The sequence below is a fragment of the Crocodylus porosus genome, unplaced genomic scaffold, assembly GCF_001723895.1.
Source record: "Crocodylus porosus isolate Cpor-Errol unplaced genomic scaffold, CroPor_comp1, whole genome shotgun sequence".
NCBI lineage: Eukaryota > Metazoa > Chordata > Crocodylia > Crocodylidae > Crocodylus > Crocodylus porosus.
The window spans coordinates 56,004,636-56,022,438 of record NW_017728948.1 but is presented as its reverse complement, the minus strand read 5'-3'; the positions used below and the strand labels follow the sequence as shown (position 1 = coordinate 56,022,438).

The 17,803-nt window shown below is 40.2% G+C and overlaps 1 protein-coding gene across 2 annotated transcripts in view; it reads left to right on the top strand.

The window, feature by feature from the left end:
- The window catches only part of DLC1 (DLC1 Rho GTPase activating protein), a 408,242-nt gene that overhangs the window by 4,216 nt on the left and 386,223 nt on the right, over positions 1–17,803 (top strand). For both annotated transcript variants that reach the window (XM_019552800.1, XM_019552797.1), the window contains exon 2: positions 12,557–13,724. In XM_019552800.1, the coding sequence (XP_019408345.1) occupies positions 12,669–13,724 (1,056 nt within the window). In that variant the 5' untranslated portion in view covers positions 12,557–12,668. The remainder of the gene's footprint in view (positions 1–12,556; positions 13,725–17,803) is intronic.

Sequence of the window (17,803 nt, the reverse complement as noted above, 5' to 3'; positions counted from 1 at the left end):
ATATTCCTCTGTTGTCAGTGGCTGGAGGGTAGAGCTCCATTTTTATCTTTCTCAGCCTTTCTACAGTTTCTGACACTGAGAGACATACAATAGGGCTGTCTTGCTTAAGAGAGGTGAGAGTGATTCACAGTAATATGGTAAAATGTCTTAAGGCCTTTCTGAAGAGACCTCAAGGATTGGAAGGAACCTCAAGTGACTCAAGGGTCACAGAGTCCAACACCCTGCCAAATGCAGGGTGCTCTATTGCGATATTGCCCCAGACAAATATTAGGAATGCACCAAAGTAGTGACTGGAAACTGTATGTCTTTCACTGCAACCTTAATGTACTGAGTCCAATGAATACTCTCCCTAGTACTATTAGTGACTAAATACAGTCACCAAATGAACACACGCACATTGGTGAATTCCTCAGTGCCACCCTCACATAGCAATATCTGAAAGCAATGATTTCTACCATCTCCAGTTGGCCAAGAAGGCATTCCTGTTCTAATGGACCATCACATAGCCTCAGTTGCTTAGTCCTTCATCAATTCACTGATGGATGGATTCTTTTTTAGCCATTTAATGGACAAGGAGTTGTTGTGAAAATACTAAACAATAAAGAAATAGCATTAATAAGAAAAATAGTTGAAACATGAAGGAATAGAATCAGAATAGATGTGGCTAACAAAAAGTGGAGAAAGACTTCATGGGTTACGTGCAGTTGCACAGTTGTCATAGCAGCACCCATTGGCTATCCTGGCATTGCAGTTGCCTAGGAAACTCTCTCCCACACTGGCGCATAGTGGCCTGGACTTTTATAACCTCCCATGTGAACTAGGCATTGTGTGGCTAGGTATCAAGCCATCAGCTCCCAGGAAAACCCATGTAAGGCAGTTTTCTGCAGCATGTCTTTTCAATCACAGTTCGCCATGAGTAGGGATGATCAAAATCTGTAATTTTCATTCCATGGGGAAGTCAGTATTTAGGGGGGTGGAGGGAGAAAAAGGAAAAAAAATTCCAGATTAGCCCACCTGCTATGCTACCACTGAGCATGGAGCCTGGCAAACCCAGAGAGCTTTTGCTTGATTAAGGACTTCCAGAGTGCCCAGGCTCTGAACTGTGTGGAGTGGAGCTGGAAGTAAGGTGCCTGGGACTCTGGGAGGCTTAGATGACATTATCAGTTTTGACTGAGCAAATCAAAATGTAATTTTATTTTTTTTACATTTTTGCTTAGATTCCAAACTTCTGTCCTTCAGGAAAATTTGAATTATGAATTGTAGTTCTGATGCAGACTTATTTTTTTCCCAGTTGCATCAGACTATTTGCAGAAATGATGAAAGTGGTGATTAAGTCCTTCTACATGGCATGTACACTGGCAAATTATTCAGTATGTAATATAAATTCTTCATTGCTACCTAATCCCATCAGACTGCATGGTACAGCTGCTGATCCAGTGATTTATTTTATTAGCATTTTCAATTAATCTCTAGAGGCACTTGCCTAGATCCCTCTCAAAATCTTTTCAGTTGTACCCAGATGGGAATTCCTAGCACGCTTACTAGCAAACTCTACCTTTCCCGCTTAAATCTTAACTCTTCTATAAAATAGATCTATTGCTGACATAAGTTTTCATCGATCAACCCAACTAAATTGAATCTGAAAAAAAGAGTTTAACTGCTAATGGGATGGGTTAAAATACATTTCAGTACTTTATGTATAGCAAGTAATTGAAACCTTATTCAGTCATCTCCTAGTCACATTTCTAGGAGATGACTGAATGTGGTGTGAAAAACAGTTTTGTCCCATCTACACTTGCAGTTTAAACCATTTTCAACACCAGTTTAGCAGGAGGAATTGTTACTGACAGCCATTGTCAGCGGTAGCTCAATTTCCTATCACAAAATAGGATCAGAGCATGTAGCACTGTTCTTTAAATTGCCACTCTCTGTCACTTCTATTGAAAGCTGGAATCTCATAGGGTTCAGAAATAGCCTAGAAAAATTAAGTTGGTTTCAGCAAGAAGGCCACCTGTTGCTTGAAAACAACTCCCTATTACCCTAGCTGGGAAATGGAATTTCCATCATGATGAAAATTTTGAGATTTGGGGCAGTAAATATGAGCACTTCACTTTTTTTTTTAGTGTGGCAAGTAGCTGCCTAAAAGGCTCTTCTCCGTTTCACCTTGTCTTAGTAAGAGCATTCGAATTGGGCTTCCATCATTTCTGTTTTCCTGATGGAAAATCAGTGGTTTGAGGCAGAAATCATATTTCCCATGGAATACTAATACTTGACTAAAGCGGGGTGGCAGGGGGTATTTTTCATAAATAAAAAAACAGTGAAAGAAAATTGCGACTAACTCAATCCTTTACACTTTTACTTATTGTTTTTCTTTCTGAATAAATTATTTATCTGTGGTAGTATCTGAGTGGAGGCACACTTTTTGAGATGGTGTCTGTCAAGTTTGGGGAAAAAAAGATTGTCAGATAAATAAGACTCTACTGTCGCGTATTAGTATCAAAAGTATTCTTGGACTCTATTGTGCTCTGCTATGGAAACCAATGGCAATAGTGTCATGAAGTTCAGTGGGCATAGGATTAAGCACATTGGTGGGTTAGTTTGTTTGTTTGGGGGGGGTTAGAGAATGACCATGATTTTAAAATATCAGCTGCTACTCCATAACATTTATGACACTCTGTTTACATTGATAATTTATTACTTGGAGAGTAAGTTAACTATCTAAGGTAGTTCAAAGCCAATCATTTATACATTTAATTTTATATGACTTTATTTTAAAGTGATTTTTATTGGTATATAGACTATCAGGCAGCCCAAAGGGCTTAAATCAAACCTATGCATCAGAAATTATTTATTTATATATTATTAGAATTAGTAATTAAATAACTTATTGACATTTTCTTAATACAAATGTTTTGACAAAGTTTAGATAAATACCTTGAAAACCAATAATATTTGGATCAAATGAGCAAGACTTTTGATCCATCTCCATGAACCTCTTGGAAATCTCACTTCATAGTTTGATGCATCTAGTTTATGGAGTCTTCATGCTAGAGCACCATCTTATGCTTGGACTTATTTTTATAGTGTACTAGTCTTTATAAAGAGTTTAAAGTCATAGGTACCATGGTGTTTTTTTTAAGTGAAATGTAACGGGTATATTCTAATATATGTCAGTATGTATAAAGCGGGATACATAATGACTTCCAATGAGAATAACGAAATTGATTCCCACAAGAAAAAGGACATCCTTACAAAATTGGAAGGGTGAAGTTAATGGCTTCTAACACATGGTCTCATGGGTTGATTAAGTTTTTATTTGAACTCTGTTAGAAAATGCTAACTTGCAGTAGAATTTCTGTTAGGAATTATGGACTTGGATACATAACCATCATGGCTACATTATCACTCCTACACTACCATAAATTGTTTATATCCATCAAAATTTATCTAAAGAGGTTTTTTTCTTTATAGACATAAAAATAAAATTCATGGAAAATTTCTTATGTTGAGTAAAAAGTATATATTAGATTTTTGCTCCTTCGGCTTCCTGATGAGATTCATTCTCGTTTATATACAGAATTTCACTAGTCATAACTCTGGACACACTTATATTGGTTTGAACTTGGTATATATCAGATTAGCTTGCACCTCCAAATTACTGCAGTCCTTCCTGTCCAGCCCCAGCACAGGCAAAGCCCCCTCCTGCTAGAATATCAACAAAGTCCTCTAACTCCGTAGGCTTGTGGTTTGGATCTGGCTTGCAAGGCCACTGATAAGGAGTTGGTAGTGTTACAGTGGTGAGAGGCTTTGCCTATGCCACAGCTGTCCATATGATTGTGTGTGTGTGTGGAAAGGGGACATCCTAAGTTACTGAGATACTGTAATGACCTATAAAATATTTTTTTATTATTAACCTCTGCTACCTGTATGTGTACCAATGATTTAATCTGCAAAGTGCACTTCCAGAATCCATGGTCTCAGTGAACTATCTCAAAATAGATTCTCTGGTGAGATTACTTCTTTGATTGTTCCAAAATGTTGGTCAGGAATTTGGAGGGTATATCACCAGGATGTTGCAGCTATTTATGTTTTCTTTTTATCTACCAGTTTTGATACTGACATTATGGGGTTAGCTCTAGTGGGTATATTTTTCTGTCATCAATATTGACAGTATCATATTTGCTCTTTTTTTCTGATCACCTGAAGAAGAGTGTCTTGCATATGAAAGCTTATCTAACTTTATCCCAACTATGCAGTTGGTTCAATGAAAGATATCCTTGCCTAAGAAATCCTTGCCTCTCCCACAAGCTCTTGTTTATAATTCCTAAAAAATAAATGCCTCTAGTTGTGCATGCCGATAATAAATTGAAGATTGCAGAAAAGATTTTTCTCAAAAAAAATCATATCACAAGCAAAGATAATAGTCAGCATTGTGTGTTTTTCTGCATTGAAAAGGCTATACCATTCATGCATGCATACATGTATATAGTTTTGTAGATGCTCACAAGCACATCACAAAACCTAGTATTAAACCTAGGTCCTCTCCCCTACCTTTGGCAAATTCAAGAGGAGGTTGGATGATCACCTGTCTGGGGTCTTGTGAACCCAGCATTCATTCCAGCCTGTGGAAGGGGGTCAGGCTAAATGATTGTTCAGGACCCTCCTGACCCTAGCTACCATGAAACAATGAAACTATGAAATTGACCATAGCAATGTAAGCTTTTTTCCCTACTGAAGAAAGTATCATCTTAGAAAATTCTTCCATCTTTCCTAGATTCAAATATAAAGTCAACTTTTTTTTAAACAGTCGTGTATGAAAGAAAAAATATAACTGTTTAATATCACACCCTATAATGCACTCTTTTGCCAATAGATGGTAAATAAATGCAAAGGAATCTGGATTGAAACCCTAGATCTGGGGTTCATCTGTACTTTACCTTGTTGATTATCAGTCATGGTGCTGTGGCACCCTGAGGTGCCTTGAGGTTCTTTCAAGGGTGTTGTGAGGTGCCGCATAATGTTAGCACCATTAAGTGTGCAAATATGATTTATAAGATAAACCCCGAGATTTCAAACAGGAATCTATTGTGTTAAAACACTGTGATCACTTGTGGCCTTTCTGCATTCTTTGCATCCATAGTCAAAAAAAAAAAAAGGGAAAGTAAAAGCTGGCATTTTCCAAGGGGTTCCTTGAGTCTAAGAAGGGGTTCTTTGATTCTAAAAAGGTTGAGAAACACTGCTTCACCTTATATTCTTGTGCCAGGATATCAATCTTTAGAATGCCAGGATATCTACACCAGGTATTTAAAATGCTGAGTATATCTCAGAAATGAGGACTGTGTGGACTGCAAGTCCACACAGGGAAATCTTAGAGTAGCTAGCTGAGAAAGGTACTAGGGAATGAATTAAGTGCTGAGCTATTTATAAAGAAACTTCTATTTCATAGAATCATGTCATAGAATCATAGAAGGCAGCTTGGAAGGGACCTTGTAGATCTTCAAGTCTGACCCCCCGCCTGGGTGGGAGAAAAGACTGGACTCAAATGTGTCCAGCCAGGTAGTCATCAAGCCTCTTCTTAAAGATCCCCAGGGTAGGAGCCAGCACCACTTCCCTAGGAAGTTGGTTCCAGCTCCTAGCCGCCCTAACTGTGCAGTAGTTCTTGCAGATGTCTAATCTAAATCTACTCTCTAATAACTTGTGTCCATTGTTCCTTGTCATAGTTTCCTGTAAAGTCACTGAAATGGCTAACGGTATATACAGGCATTACATTTAGATTTATCTAACCAGGATTAGGTTCATCTAAATGCCCAATTGTGCAGGTGTGCAAAGGGCTTAAATTGCTCCCAAAATGGTGTGCCCAATCCAAGTTAGTTCACCTCAGGAGGTGCACTATCTTAGATCAAGAAAGGACTAGTCCAATATAGTAAAGGGTTAATCCGATCATGGGGAACGTCTGTTCACCAGTGCACCCCAAGGGACGACAGGGTCGAACAGTCACAAACTCCTCCATGACCATTTCAGGCTGGACATAAGGAAGAACTTCTTTACTGTCCAAGCCCCCGAGGTTTGTAATAGACCGCTGCCAAAGGTGGTTCAAGCACCTACTTTGAATGCCTTCAAGAGACATTTGGATGTTTATCTTGCTAGGATCCTATGATCCCTGCTGACTTCCTGCCCCTTGGGCAGGGGGCTGGACTCGATGATCTCCCAAGGTCCCTTCCAGCCCTAATGTCTATGAAATCTATGAAATCCATAATATTCTGAATACCTACACACATTCGCAGCTCAGTCCTGGGGTTCAGAAAGCCTGGCTGCTTGCCCCAGCCCCAGGGCTGCATTATTCCCACCCCTCTGACCCTAACTGGATTATTTTTAGTCCCCACCAACTTCTTGCCCCCGTCAATTGGGCAACCCCCCCATGACCCAGCAACCTCACCCCATGAACCTCCTAGCCCCACTGATCCCACCTGCCCCTCCCACACACCCCAAGTTACTTGCATCAGGTTCCTCACATGGCTCTTAGGAGGGGTGAACAGCTGTATGTGCCACTCTTGGTCTATGTTTAGACAGCTTAAAGTAAGTTGTGTGAACATAGAGCAGGTGCAGCTAATGGCTGTAAACACTGTATGTCTTCCACTGGATGGTGAAAAGCCAAACTAGAAAGATAGCTGTGTAACTTGGCTACCTTGTGTGTGACGTGAATTTATAGGGCACAGGTCCCATTTGCTTATACTTCTTTAAACAATATTTGCTGGCTTGGATCACACTCAAATTAGGGCTAAATAGAAATAATTAAGCACTTTTTGTTGCTCTCCTCTGTGTGTATCTTATCTCTCAGTAGTTTAATGACGTAGTTGTTCACTTTTTATAAATATATGAGAACACAGCCTAATCTTTGTGCTATTCCAGTACATAAAATGTTTGTCTCCCACTTAGTAAGAAATAAATGGACTGTACATTTGGGGTAGCTGCTGAATTGATCTTCTAATTGTACTGCTTTGTCTATCTTTACCTTTGGTGAGCCAATTAAGTAATTCACATTCTTTAATATTTACTCTAAAATCTTCATTTTAACTGAGAATCGGTAGTACATACCTTAAAGGTGGTGGTACCTGCTGGCTTGCTGACATCACATTGAGTGCCTGTACACAAGCATGGAAACTGCTCCCATGTGCTGTAATTACAGCCCATCAGATCAGACTCGATTAATCGAGTTTGCTGGAGCTTGATAATCACTGCACTCCTGCAGCCTCCCGTGTCTCATGTATCAGCAGCTCCGTGCTTCAAAATGGTGGTGGCGGTGCTTGAGCTAAATCTTGTTCAATGAACTTTAGTTCAAATGCTTCCACTGCCATTTTGAAGCATGTAGACACTTATACACAAGATGCTGGGGTGCTTTATTTAAAGAGGCTCTCAGAAAACTCATACCCAAAAGATGAAAATGTTGTTGAAGTATTCAGTTTTTCAGATACTAAGTTTTCTGTCAAAAAAAAAAAAAGAAATCAATGAAAATTGACACTTTCCACACACACACACATGTGTACATACACACACACAACCATATGTCCAAATGAAGCTTAAATTTAAATCAGCCATACTGGTCAGTGTATTTTGCTGACATTTCCTTTACCCTTTGAAGGACCTCCAAAACTGACAAGTCTAATAAATTCCATGGAGGTGCTCAGATAAAGCAACAAGAATTCTTGCATTCCTTCTCTTCCTTTTTCTAACAGTCAATGCCTTAAAAGCTTAGTTGACTTCCCTCACTAAAAGTAGTCCTAGCTGATGATAGCAAACAGAGATTCTCCCTTAGTTTAAGTGATAGGAATAAGTATCTTTGGAGAAGAGAGTCTGGATTTGGTTCTCTCATAATCATAAAGAATATGAAGCCCTGAAGTTTGTTAGTGACCATGGATGTCTTACAAAATTAATCCACCCATCAGAACTGGAAATGAGCTGAATTTAATATTTTTTCTCTTGCTTCATGGGAAAGCTGCAAGCAGTGGAAATATGGGTCTATTTTGGTGATTGTGGTGATCATTGTAAAAAGGGACAATGGAAAGTTTTTCTCCTCCTAGTAGGGGAACCAAAATTAAGCAAAAGAGATTAAGAAAGAAGCTCCCCTCACAGAAAAAAAAACACTCCAATACTCTTGCAACTGAAACATTTTAAATATTTACATAAACAGAATAAAGAGTCTCCTTGAAGCAGCAGGGGAGATTGGAAGAAAAGGGGTGGTTATGGAATTGAAAGGTTATTCTTCAAAGGTGAGTGAGGAGCTGAGAATCAGGGCTGTGTCTAATTTTGCCAGGTGTTTCATTTTGAAGCTGTTTCAATGTGTTTTGAACTCAAAACAGTAAAATCGAAATGAAACAAAGGGTTTCAAAATAGCTTTGAAACAAAACAAGGACAGTCAAAACATTTTGAAAGTTACAAAACATTTTGCGTTTCAAAGGCAGGCTTACTTGGCTTTAGTGCCAGTCCCAGGTGGCAGTGGCAGCCTCCTCTCATCCAGCGCACAGGTCTGGGGGCTTGCACCCCAGGGAGGAGTCCAGCACAGCACTGCAGTCCTCCTGGTGGTGCAAGCCCCCAGATCTGTGCGCCGGATGAGAGAAGGCTGCCATTGCTGTCTGTCCCAGCAGTCTTCTTCACTGCTGGGCACAGCCCACGACCAGCACCAGTCCCAGGTGGCAGAGGCAGCCTCATCTCATCTGGGCTGTGCCGGACTCCTCCTTGGGGTGCGAGCCCTGGGATCTGCATGCCAGATGAGAGGAGGCTCAGGGTGCAATCTTCTCCGGTCCCAGGCAGCAGCAGCAGCCTCCTCCCATCTGTCATACAGTTCCAGGGGTCTGCACCTCTGGGAGGAGTCTGGCACAGCCCCACAGCCCTCCCAGGGATGCAGACCCCCAGTTTTGTGTGCTTGATAAGAGGAGGCTGCCACTGCCAGCAGGTGTCACGAGTTGTGTTTTGAACAGTTTGAGGTGCAGTTTCCCAGAAAGCTCTGCACCTATCTCCTTGAAACTTGGCAGGTTTCATACCCTCAGAAGGGGCTACCATCCCTGTAATTTCCATTCAAATCAGGCAAGCAATGACAAAGCTGTAGGCATTTTCATGATTCCCCATTATAGCCTATGGGTGAAACGTCAAACTGCGTTGAAACAGCAAAACAGTTTCAACTAAATGAAATGAGACAGTGCTTCAAAACAAAACAAAATGATGAAACAAAACACTGTCCTTTTGAAACGGTGAAATGGGCGTCAAAACAAAATGACGGTGTTTTGCATAGCCCTACCAAAAATCGCATTCATAGATTTAGGCGCAAGAAGTCCTCCTCTGAAATGTTGGGTGGGATGTAGTAGGAAATAGTGGCTTCTGAATAGAGTTGAAGAATAGAGTAGAAGAAAACAAAGGACTCTTCCCCTAACAGCAGTGAGAGGACTAGAGGGGAAACCATTTTCTTATGGGCCGTGTTCTGGTGGACAATCCAGACCGTTACCACAAGGGGTAATTGGGTGTCCACTAAGCTCAGAGGTCCCTGTCTGAAAAGAGAACATGGAGAGTGGGGAGGAAGAAAGTTGAGTAACTACCGACCATGCTGGCAAATTTCATTCTGCTCTTCAGAAATATAACAACCGGGGTCTTCACCCTGAATGGCAGAGGAGGCAGAGGCAGAGGCAGTGGCAGGGGCCAGGCCAGACTCTGCTGGCTGCAACAGCAGTGGCTGGAGCAGCAGTGATGGTGGCTGCCATTCTTGTGTTCCCTGTAAGTGCACTCCTTGTTGCGCTACTGCTGCTCCTCCCACAAGTCAGAGAAAAGTTTGTCTCATGTCATTTTTTAGCAGGTGAGAGGAGAATACTTTTCAAACTAAAAGCAAAACATGATTATAATATGCGTATACATTTACAGTTGACATGGTCAGTCTTTCAGTAGGTCCAGCTAATCATTCATCTTATAAGGAGAAAATCTTTGTCCAAAGATTCTTTTCCAGCATGGATGTGGTTAGAAGATGGCTCTTTAATTATTTTATTTTAGAGAACAATGTAAGTTTCCTTGTCATTTATTTATTTGTCTTACATTTCAAGCAAAGCATTCAATATTCTCCCGTTTAATCATTCATCTGCTCGCCAGCAGACAGCCAAAGCTAGTGTGATATCACAAGTAAAACAGAAGGGTTCCTAAAGTGAGATTTATTTGTTTTTCATCCCCCATGAAATATAACCCTCCACATCCAAAAATGAAAAACAGTAAGGGATCTGTTCTCCCCTCTCGGCACACATGTAACTCCATTTAACAGTAGTGGAAGTAATACACAGCTATTAACCCTTAGACAGCCTACCAAAAGAATGCTTAGGAGGCCAAGTACAGAGGTCACTTGGAATTTGGGCAGTCTACTGCTTTATGCTAAGAATCCCTGTGTTCCTGCCTTGATTCTTTCACAGACCTTGGAAAGCTGCTTACCCTTTTCTGACCTCTGCAAGTCAAAGTAAAACGCAGCGATCTTGTAATGGTAACACAATTGTTTCTAAAATGCTTTGGGATCCCTGGATAAAAAGTGTTGCAGACCTAAACACTTCTCTTGCTTTTCCCATTTGCAGGGTGCGGAGGGGGAATAAACACTTAGACATAATAAGAAGTACATGTGAAATGAACTTCAAGGCATTGAAAATTTACGTAATCAATCTACTTTGCATTTTAAAAGTTAGTATAGGAAAAGGGAGAATCTTGAAGCAGAATCACTGTCTTACTACCAAAGTTTGACTGTGAAAGAGGTTTTGGGTGTTGTTTTTTTTTTTTTTTTGGTTATTCTTTGGGTTTTTGTTTTTGGCCCAGTGCTGTGTGTTATTTTCCGTTTTCCTCAGCCTCCCACACTCTAATGACTTGTGCCTGGAATTTTGTTTCCTATGACTATATTTTCTTTTTAAGCACAAACGCCACAGAGTTGGAAAATGTGAATGAGAAATAAAGCTGGCTGTCCTAAATGGAGGTTAAAGATTTCAGATTATGCACAACTTCTTTCTAAAAGTCACTAAGGGTATAATTTATGAAAATGCACAGTCATAATTCTGCTTTTCTTTCAAGCTTCCTACTTCTATGCCTTCAGGCATGTGATTTGTCAGGACAGTCTAAAGGCCTAGTGGGCAATCGGGACTTGCTGTAGTGGACTGAAATGACCCAGAACAAACTCAGTAGTTAATCTTCTTTATTGCTGAAATCAATAAGCAGATCCATGCTAAGTGTTGACAGTTCTTATGTAGGGAGTGAAAAGTAGAAGTGTCTGCTCCTTGAACCTGTAATTTGTTACAGGCCAGTTGGGGTTTTTTTGTTTTTATTTTGTTTGCGGGTTTTTTTCATTATTTGAAAGAACTTGTTCTAACTTTCTTTGTAATGCAAAATTTAAATATCTGTATTTTATTTTTGTCTGATGGTTTATGTATTTAAATGTCAAAGTGATTTAATAAATATATATGAAACATTAACTTTTAAACTGTCATAAATAAGGCACAGTTGTGGGCCCTTAATTGCATTAGGAATTAATTACTTATATGACTAGCCTTACCAAGTTAAGTGGGGATACTTTCTGACCCAAGCAAATCAAAATGTAGTGATATAACTGTTGTATAACGTTTTCAACTTATTGATTAATCCTTCAAATTCTCTGTTCTCTGCCCACTTGTATTTAAAAGTAACAGGAGTAAGACACATATTGGGCACCTATACATGGGCTCCAGTGCATTTGGATTAGGACGCAGATCAAGTCTGCTGGAGCGTCATGATTGGAAAGCTCCAGCATCTCATTTATTCAACATCCCTGTGTTTCAAAATGGTGGTTTAAAAAAAGCTCATTTAACAACCTTCAGTTAAAGCATCCCTGCCATCATTTGGAAATTTGGGATGCTGAATGCACAAGACGCTTTGGGAATTTTAATTAGAGTGGCCTTTCGAGTTAAAATGTCCCTGGGAGCCGCCCAAGTTAAAATGTGCCCCCACCCACCACAAAGCGTGTGTAAAAACACCCCTTAACTCTTTGAATGTTGGCATTTCTCACAGCTGACCAGATGCAAGGTAAGGAGGACATGTATGAACATCCCTTTACTAATCCTTAGGTACAGACCCAGCTCTTCAGACAGCAACCTGAAAACTGTACTTTATGGGTTTCATTGCATGAAGAACAAACACAAACTAATTTTGTGTGTGATGGAGTCACAAGATTTGATAATGTTGATATCCATGGAAATGGATATCTCATGACAGAAGTAGTGAAGAGACTTATTGTCAAAATCTGGCTTGTAGATCCAGTTGCCTATTCATAAGCATGTTTATAACATTTTTATTTACTTAATTTTGGAGAGTAATCAGAAAGAAAGTTATGTTAAAGTATGCTTAATGTCAAGTTTGTATGATACTACTACAGCTATTAAACAAAATAATATTTTTAAATTCCTCCCTTTCAATCTCATGCTCTATAAATTTGCTTTTACATTTTCATTTAAACTATCCCTACCCTTCCTTTTTACTTTGAATTTGAATCAGCTTATTCTATTTTTATTTCTTACAGATGTTAGCATGATGAAAATCTCTCCCATTTTGGAGCAGCACATTGCAGCCATGTCATCTCCTCTGGTCCTGTATGGAATGTATCTTGCAGCCTGTTGTTGAACTATTATGACATGTCTCTAGCAATCAGAAAGAGAAGCTGGGAGGAACATGTGACCCAATGGATGGGACTGGCTTTTTCTCCTGTTGAATATAATACAGCATGCCGTCATGGACTTGTAGTTGATAACTTGCAGGCAAGTATGGAAAAAGATGAAGTTTTGAGTGCTAGCCGGAAAGAAAAATCTGCTTCGTTACCAGACTGCTGTCATAGTGGGGAGCTGATTGGCTTCCCAGCAAAGCTGCTTAGCAATATTTCGAAAGAAGTGGATGAAAATGACAACCATGAAGATGAGGAGCACTTTCTGGAGGCCAGTACAGAAACTTTGGTCCATGTTTCTGATGAAGATGATGATTATTCAAATCTTAGTTTGGGTAAAATTAACCACCACATCACTTGTACTGGACAGAAATCAAAAGACAAAGAAAAGGGTTTAGGAGGAGCTGGCTCCTTAACGATGGTACCAAAAATGGAAATAAACAAGGAATCTAATGTGTCTGGAACAATAGAAGTCATTAATGAGCTCGACTATGCCACCGTTTCCCAAGAAAGAATGGAGGAGGAGGACATGTGCAGTAGTACTGGGAAAAGCCCAGTGCTTTGTAATTGTAAAGGGTTGTGTGAAGTATTACACAAAGGTGTACCAAGAGAAACCATCTCTCATTCTCTGAATGTGAAGGAAATAACTGTGCCTGGGAAACAGCTGCTTCATACTGCTGTAATTGCACAACAGCGTAGGAAATCTGATGCTTCTAAAGATGGGCTTGGAAAAACTGACAATACTGTGGTACAGGATAAGCTTTCCCCTGGTCCATGTTCTGGCAGTGGCAGACAACCATTCTCAAAAGCTGCACCCAAGGATTACCTTGTGCAATCTTCTCCTTGTTCCCGTATCATGCCAGTGGATAATGGCTTGGATGAATGTGTTTTCACAGAACCTCAAATGGGCCCTGAAAAAAAAAATCTTACAAATGTCGCTCCAGTGGAAGACATCCAGTGTTTACATTTTCAGGATGATCTGGCCACTCATGAACCTGCAGACAGTCAAGTGAAACTGCGTAAAAGAAAGGTAGGACATATACAAATTACAGTGATTGTTTTTAGGGGAGGGGGGGAGTGACATAGTCCCAACTTTTTCTTAGCTAATCTTTGAGAAACAATTTGAAAATATAAGTGTTTGCCTATTTTATTTATAAGATATAAATATGTTTACTGTGTGAATTTGGTATGTTCCTTAATCATTTTCCTTTCAATAATACATTTTAATTCATCTGTTTGTGTTACTAACCATAGTTGAGTCAGCAAGCACCTACCAGAGCTTTCCACTCTCACTGTGAGATTTTTTTATTGGTATCAGAGATCCAAGTGATATTTGCAGCGATACAAGATCCTTGTTTAAAGTAGATGGCGGGTACAAGAAGGAGATTGCTGCAAACTTAAAATGTTCCAAAATGGTTTATGTCATTGATGCTGTGAAGTGCACCAAAAAACAATCTGAATCCCATGAGAAACAGGTCTTGCAAAACAAAAACAAAAAAATGTCACTCATCTATTGAGAGTGGATGCCCTTGACATTTTGCAATTTTAAAGCAACAAAAGAAAATTCAACTGGCTCGTCGGACAGGGAAAACAAGAATTATTCCAAAATTTCAAGGGCCAGCTCCTAAAATCTAAATGGGCAAAAAATTGCTATTGGCTTCCAAGGGAGGAGTTCTGCTGGCAATGAGACCACAGGACTCCATTCCAAATCTGGCTATGCTACCTATGTTACATAGTCTCACTAATATTCAGTGCCTCATTGCTGACACTTCTCTCTCGCATTTCTTGGCAACATCCAGAATGAGGACCAACACCCAGCCTGTTTGTCTTTTTTCAGAAATCTGGTTTCTATAAATTGTGGTTTTAACATCAGATGAGCTCTGTAGTGTCTATTTCACTAGATCAAAAATGCTTAAGTAAGAACCAGGATATCCAAACCCCTCTATGCCAACACAGCATCCTGAGTTGCTGGCCATCACTCCCTTGTGTACACTGTTTGGTAATATTAACACTCAATAAGATGGTGTTATGTTTGGAAGCCACAAGTGACTTTTGCAAAAGGCTCTTGCAAGTTTCAAACCCCATCTTACTTTAGCATGAAATGGTATAATTCAGAACTCTGTAATGTTCCTTAAATTCTCTCTCAGCATTTGTTACCATGACTTTATTAGAAATAAGAAGATGGGACTGAACTGCCTGACCAGCAGTAATTACCCTGAAATTCTGAAATTTACCCCTCTCGTGCATGTTTCTAAAAAAGACAGGTAGCATTTCCATCCAAGAAGCACATCACAGCACTGACTTACTGAGGTTGGCTTAAGTTATTATGAAGTTGTCAGCAGTTCTGCTTGCAGTGCATCACTTCAGTTTTTTATCAAATACCATTGCTAATATTGGCCTGCACATTTACACAGATTCATTTAATAATGTGTTTTTAAGATCATATCATTATTATTTTTAAATGACTAAATGCTGTGGTATGGCTAATAATGCCCACATGGGATTGCGATGCAATATGATCAGAAGCATGATTCTGGTACTTCCAGCTGATGTGTATATGCATTGATGTGTATAAGTGAAATAGGAATATATTACATACTAGAGCTGTGTGAAACAGCACTGTTTTGTTTTGACTTCTGTTTCACCATTTTTATGGGGCATTGTTTTGTTTCAAGTTACATTTAATTTTGAAGCACTGCTCTGTTTCATTTCATCAAAACTGTTTTGCTGTTTTGATGCTGTTTTGATGTTTCGCCCATAGGCTATAATGGGGAATCATGAAACTCCCTATAACTTTGTCATCTACATCTTTGTAATTTCTTGTCTGATATGTATGAAAACAGCAGAGAGGGTAGCCCCTTCTGAGGCCACAAAGCCTGTCAAGTTTCAAGGAGATAGGTGCAGGGGTTTCTGGGAAACTGCACCTCAAACTGCTGACAAGCAAAACTCACGTCATGTGGGTGTGTTAAGGTGCAGTGGGGTGAAAACAGTGGGAACTGTAGCCCCTACTGAGGCCATGGTTTCAAGGAGATAGGTGCAAGGGTTTCTGGGAAACTGCAGCTCAAGCTACTGACAAGCAAAACTCATTACATGAGTGACTCTGTGTTAAGGTGCAGCTGTTTTTCCATCCCACCCCCAGTGCACTGGGATTGGAAGGGACCTCAGGGAAGGATCACAGTCACTAGCCAACTACACAGTCAATATCAGAGCAGTCCTTCCCCCCTTTTCCCCCTCCCTCTCCTTACTTTCTGTTTTCCTGCAGGCAAGACCAGCTTCGAAACTGAAAACTTTCAGAAGTTTCAAAACATTTTGAGTGCCCTAGTTTCCTTTCAAACCTATTTCAAAGCCTGTCATTTCATTTTGATTTTGCTGTTTCAAGCTCAAAATGAGTCAAAAGAGCATCAATATGAAACACCCGGTGAAATTTCGCAGAGCCCTATTACATACCTGGTAGATGAAGGATGTAGCACAACAGTATATCTGTGGCCTGTGTATATAACAATGGGATTTAAAAACTGGGAGTCTTAAAGATGCTAGCAAAGTTCTGGTGCAATGGGGTGGTACTGAACTGAAAGAAGGGGCAAAGCCAAGTTGCTGTAAAGGGGAAAAGTATCAGGGCGAGGGGCAGTCACTTAAAAAGGTGAGCACCACACATATTAAGAAAACTGAAGAGGACTTTGTGTTGCAGAGAACAGAAGGAGTTTCCAAGTCTCGGAAAATGAGCCTTGATTAAAGCAACCTTTTTTATCCAATCCTTGTATACATATGGTAAAAGGAAAGAATGCTGATCTATTGCTGCTTCTTCATATTATCTCTCTAGGTTTCACTTTGAAAATGGTTTTCCTTCTTTGAGGACTTATAACTTAAATGTAATCATATGTTTTTCTACAAGAAGTATTACCTGCTTTTAGCACTAATAATCTCTAATACAAAATGTCTCACTGTTTATAAACCACTTTTATACTAGAACAAAACATTAGGGAAAAAAAGAGAGTTGAAACCAAATCTACCCATAAAAGTCAAGTGTTTGCTTTCCAGTGACTAGAAGACTTAAAGAATTGGTAATGGGATACAGAGCCTTTTCTCTCAAGGTCAGAAGTTCAAATCTTGCCCAAATACTGTGGCTGGAGATTGAAACATACCAATCTTTGATGGATGTTCAAGGTCTAATGTGAAATAAAGTTGAGGGTCTCAATCTAGTGCCAAATATATAAGTGCCCATTTCACTAGAAAACCACATAGCAGGCACTTAGGACCAAGTTGCAATGATATTAATAGTAAATATGCATAGATGGCTTATCATATTTTTAAAGAGTACCTAATTTCTTTTAATTTCAATAGTATATAGGCACTTAGACACCATTGGATGCCAGTATTCCTAAGGTGCCTAAATACTTTTAAAATTATGGCTCCAAATGATATTCCTTAGTTGTTTCAGTTGAGAAGCCAAGGAATAGACATACCCAGTGAGCTGCCTTCTTACCTTTAGGCTGCATATGGACATTCTGGAAGGTTAGGGGGAGGTTAAATCATATTTAAAATAGCCATCTGATCTAAGATAAATCAGGATGGGGAGCAACTGGGGAGATTTTGGGCCAAGCAGGATCAAGGGGGAAAATAGGATGCACAGGGAGTCTGGGGGGCAGGTGGGGTCCATAGAGGAGATCAGGGGGCAGGCGGAGTCCTGGGGGGGAGTTGCTGGGGTCTGGGAGGGTTTGGCAGGATCAGGGAGTTCTCTTCCCCACTTCTACCAGGATGAGGGGCTATTTTTATTCTCCAAACCCCCCGCCCCCACACAACCAACCTCCCCCAGCAAACCTACCACCCATCCCTCCCTCTCCTTCTGCCCCTCCCCCATACAAACTAACTTCCTCAGTTCCTAGCATTGGCAAATGCTGATAAAACTGGCACCAGAAGTAACTTGTGGGTTGTGGGGCTTGGTGAGGGGGGGAGGGTATGGCTACTCCAGTGGGGAAGCTTTCTGTCTGGGGAAGAGGGCTTGGGGGTGGGGGGAGGAAAAGTATAGCCCTGGGGTTGAGGCCAGAGGCTGGTCTTTCGCAGTCCTGGGGCTGAACTGGGAACTGTACAGAAGTTCAGTTAGATTGGTCT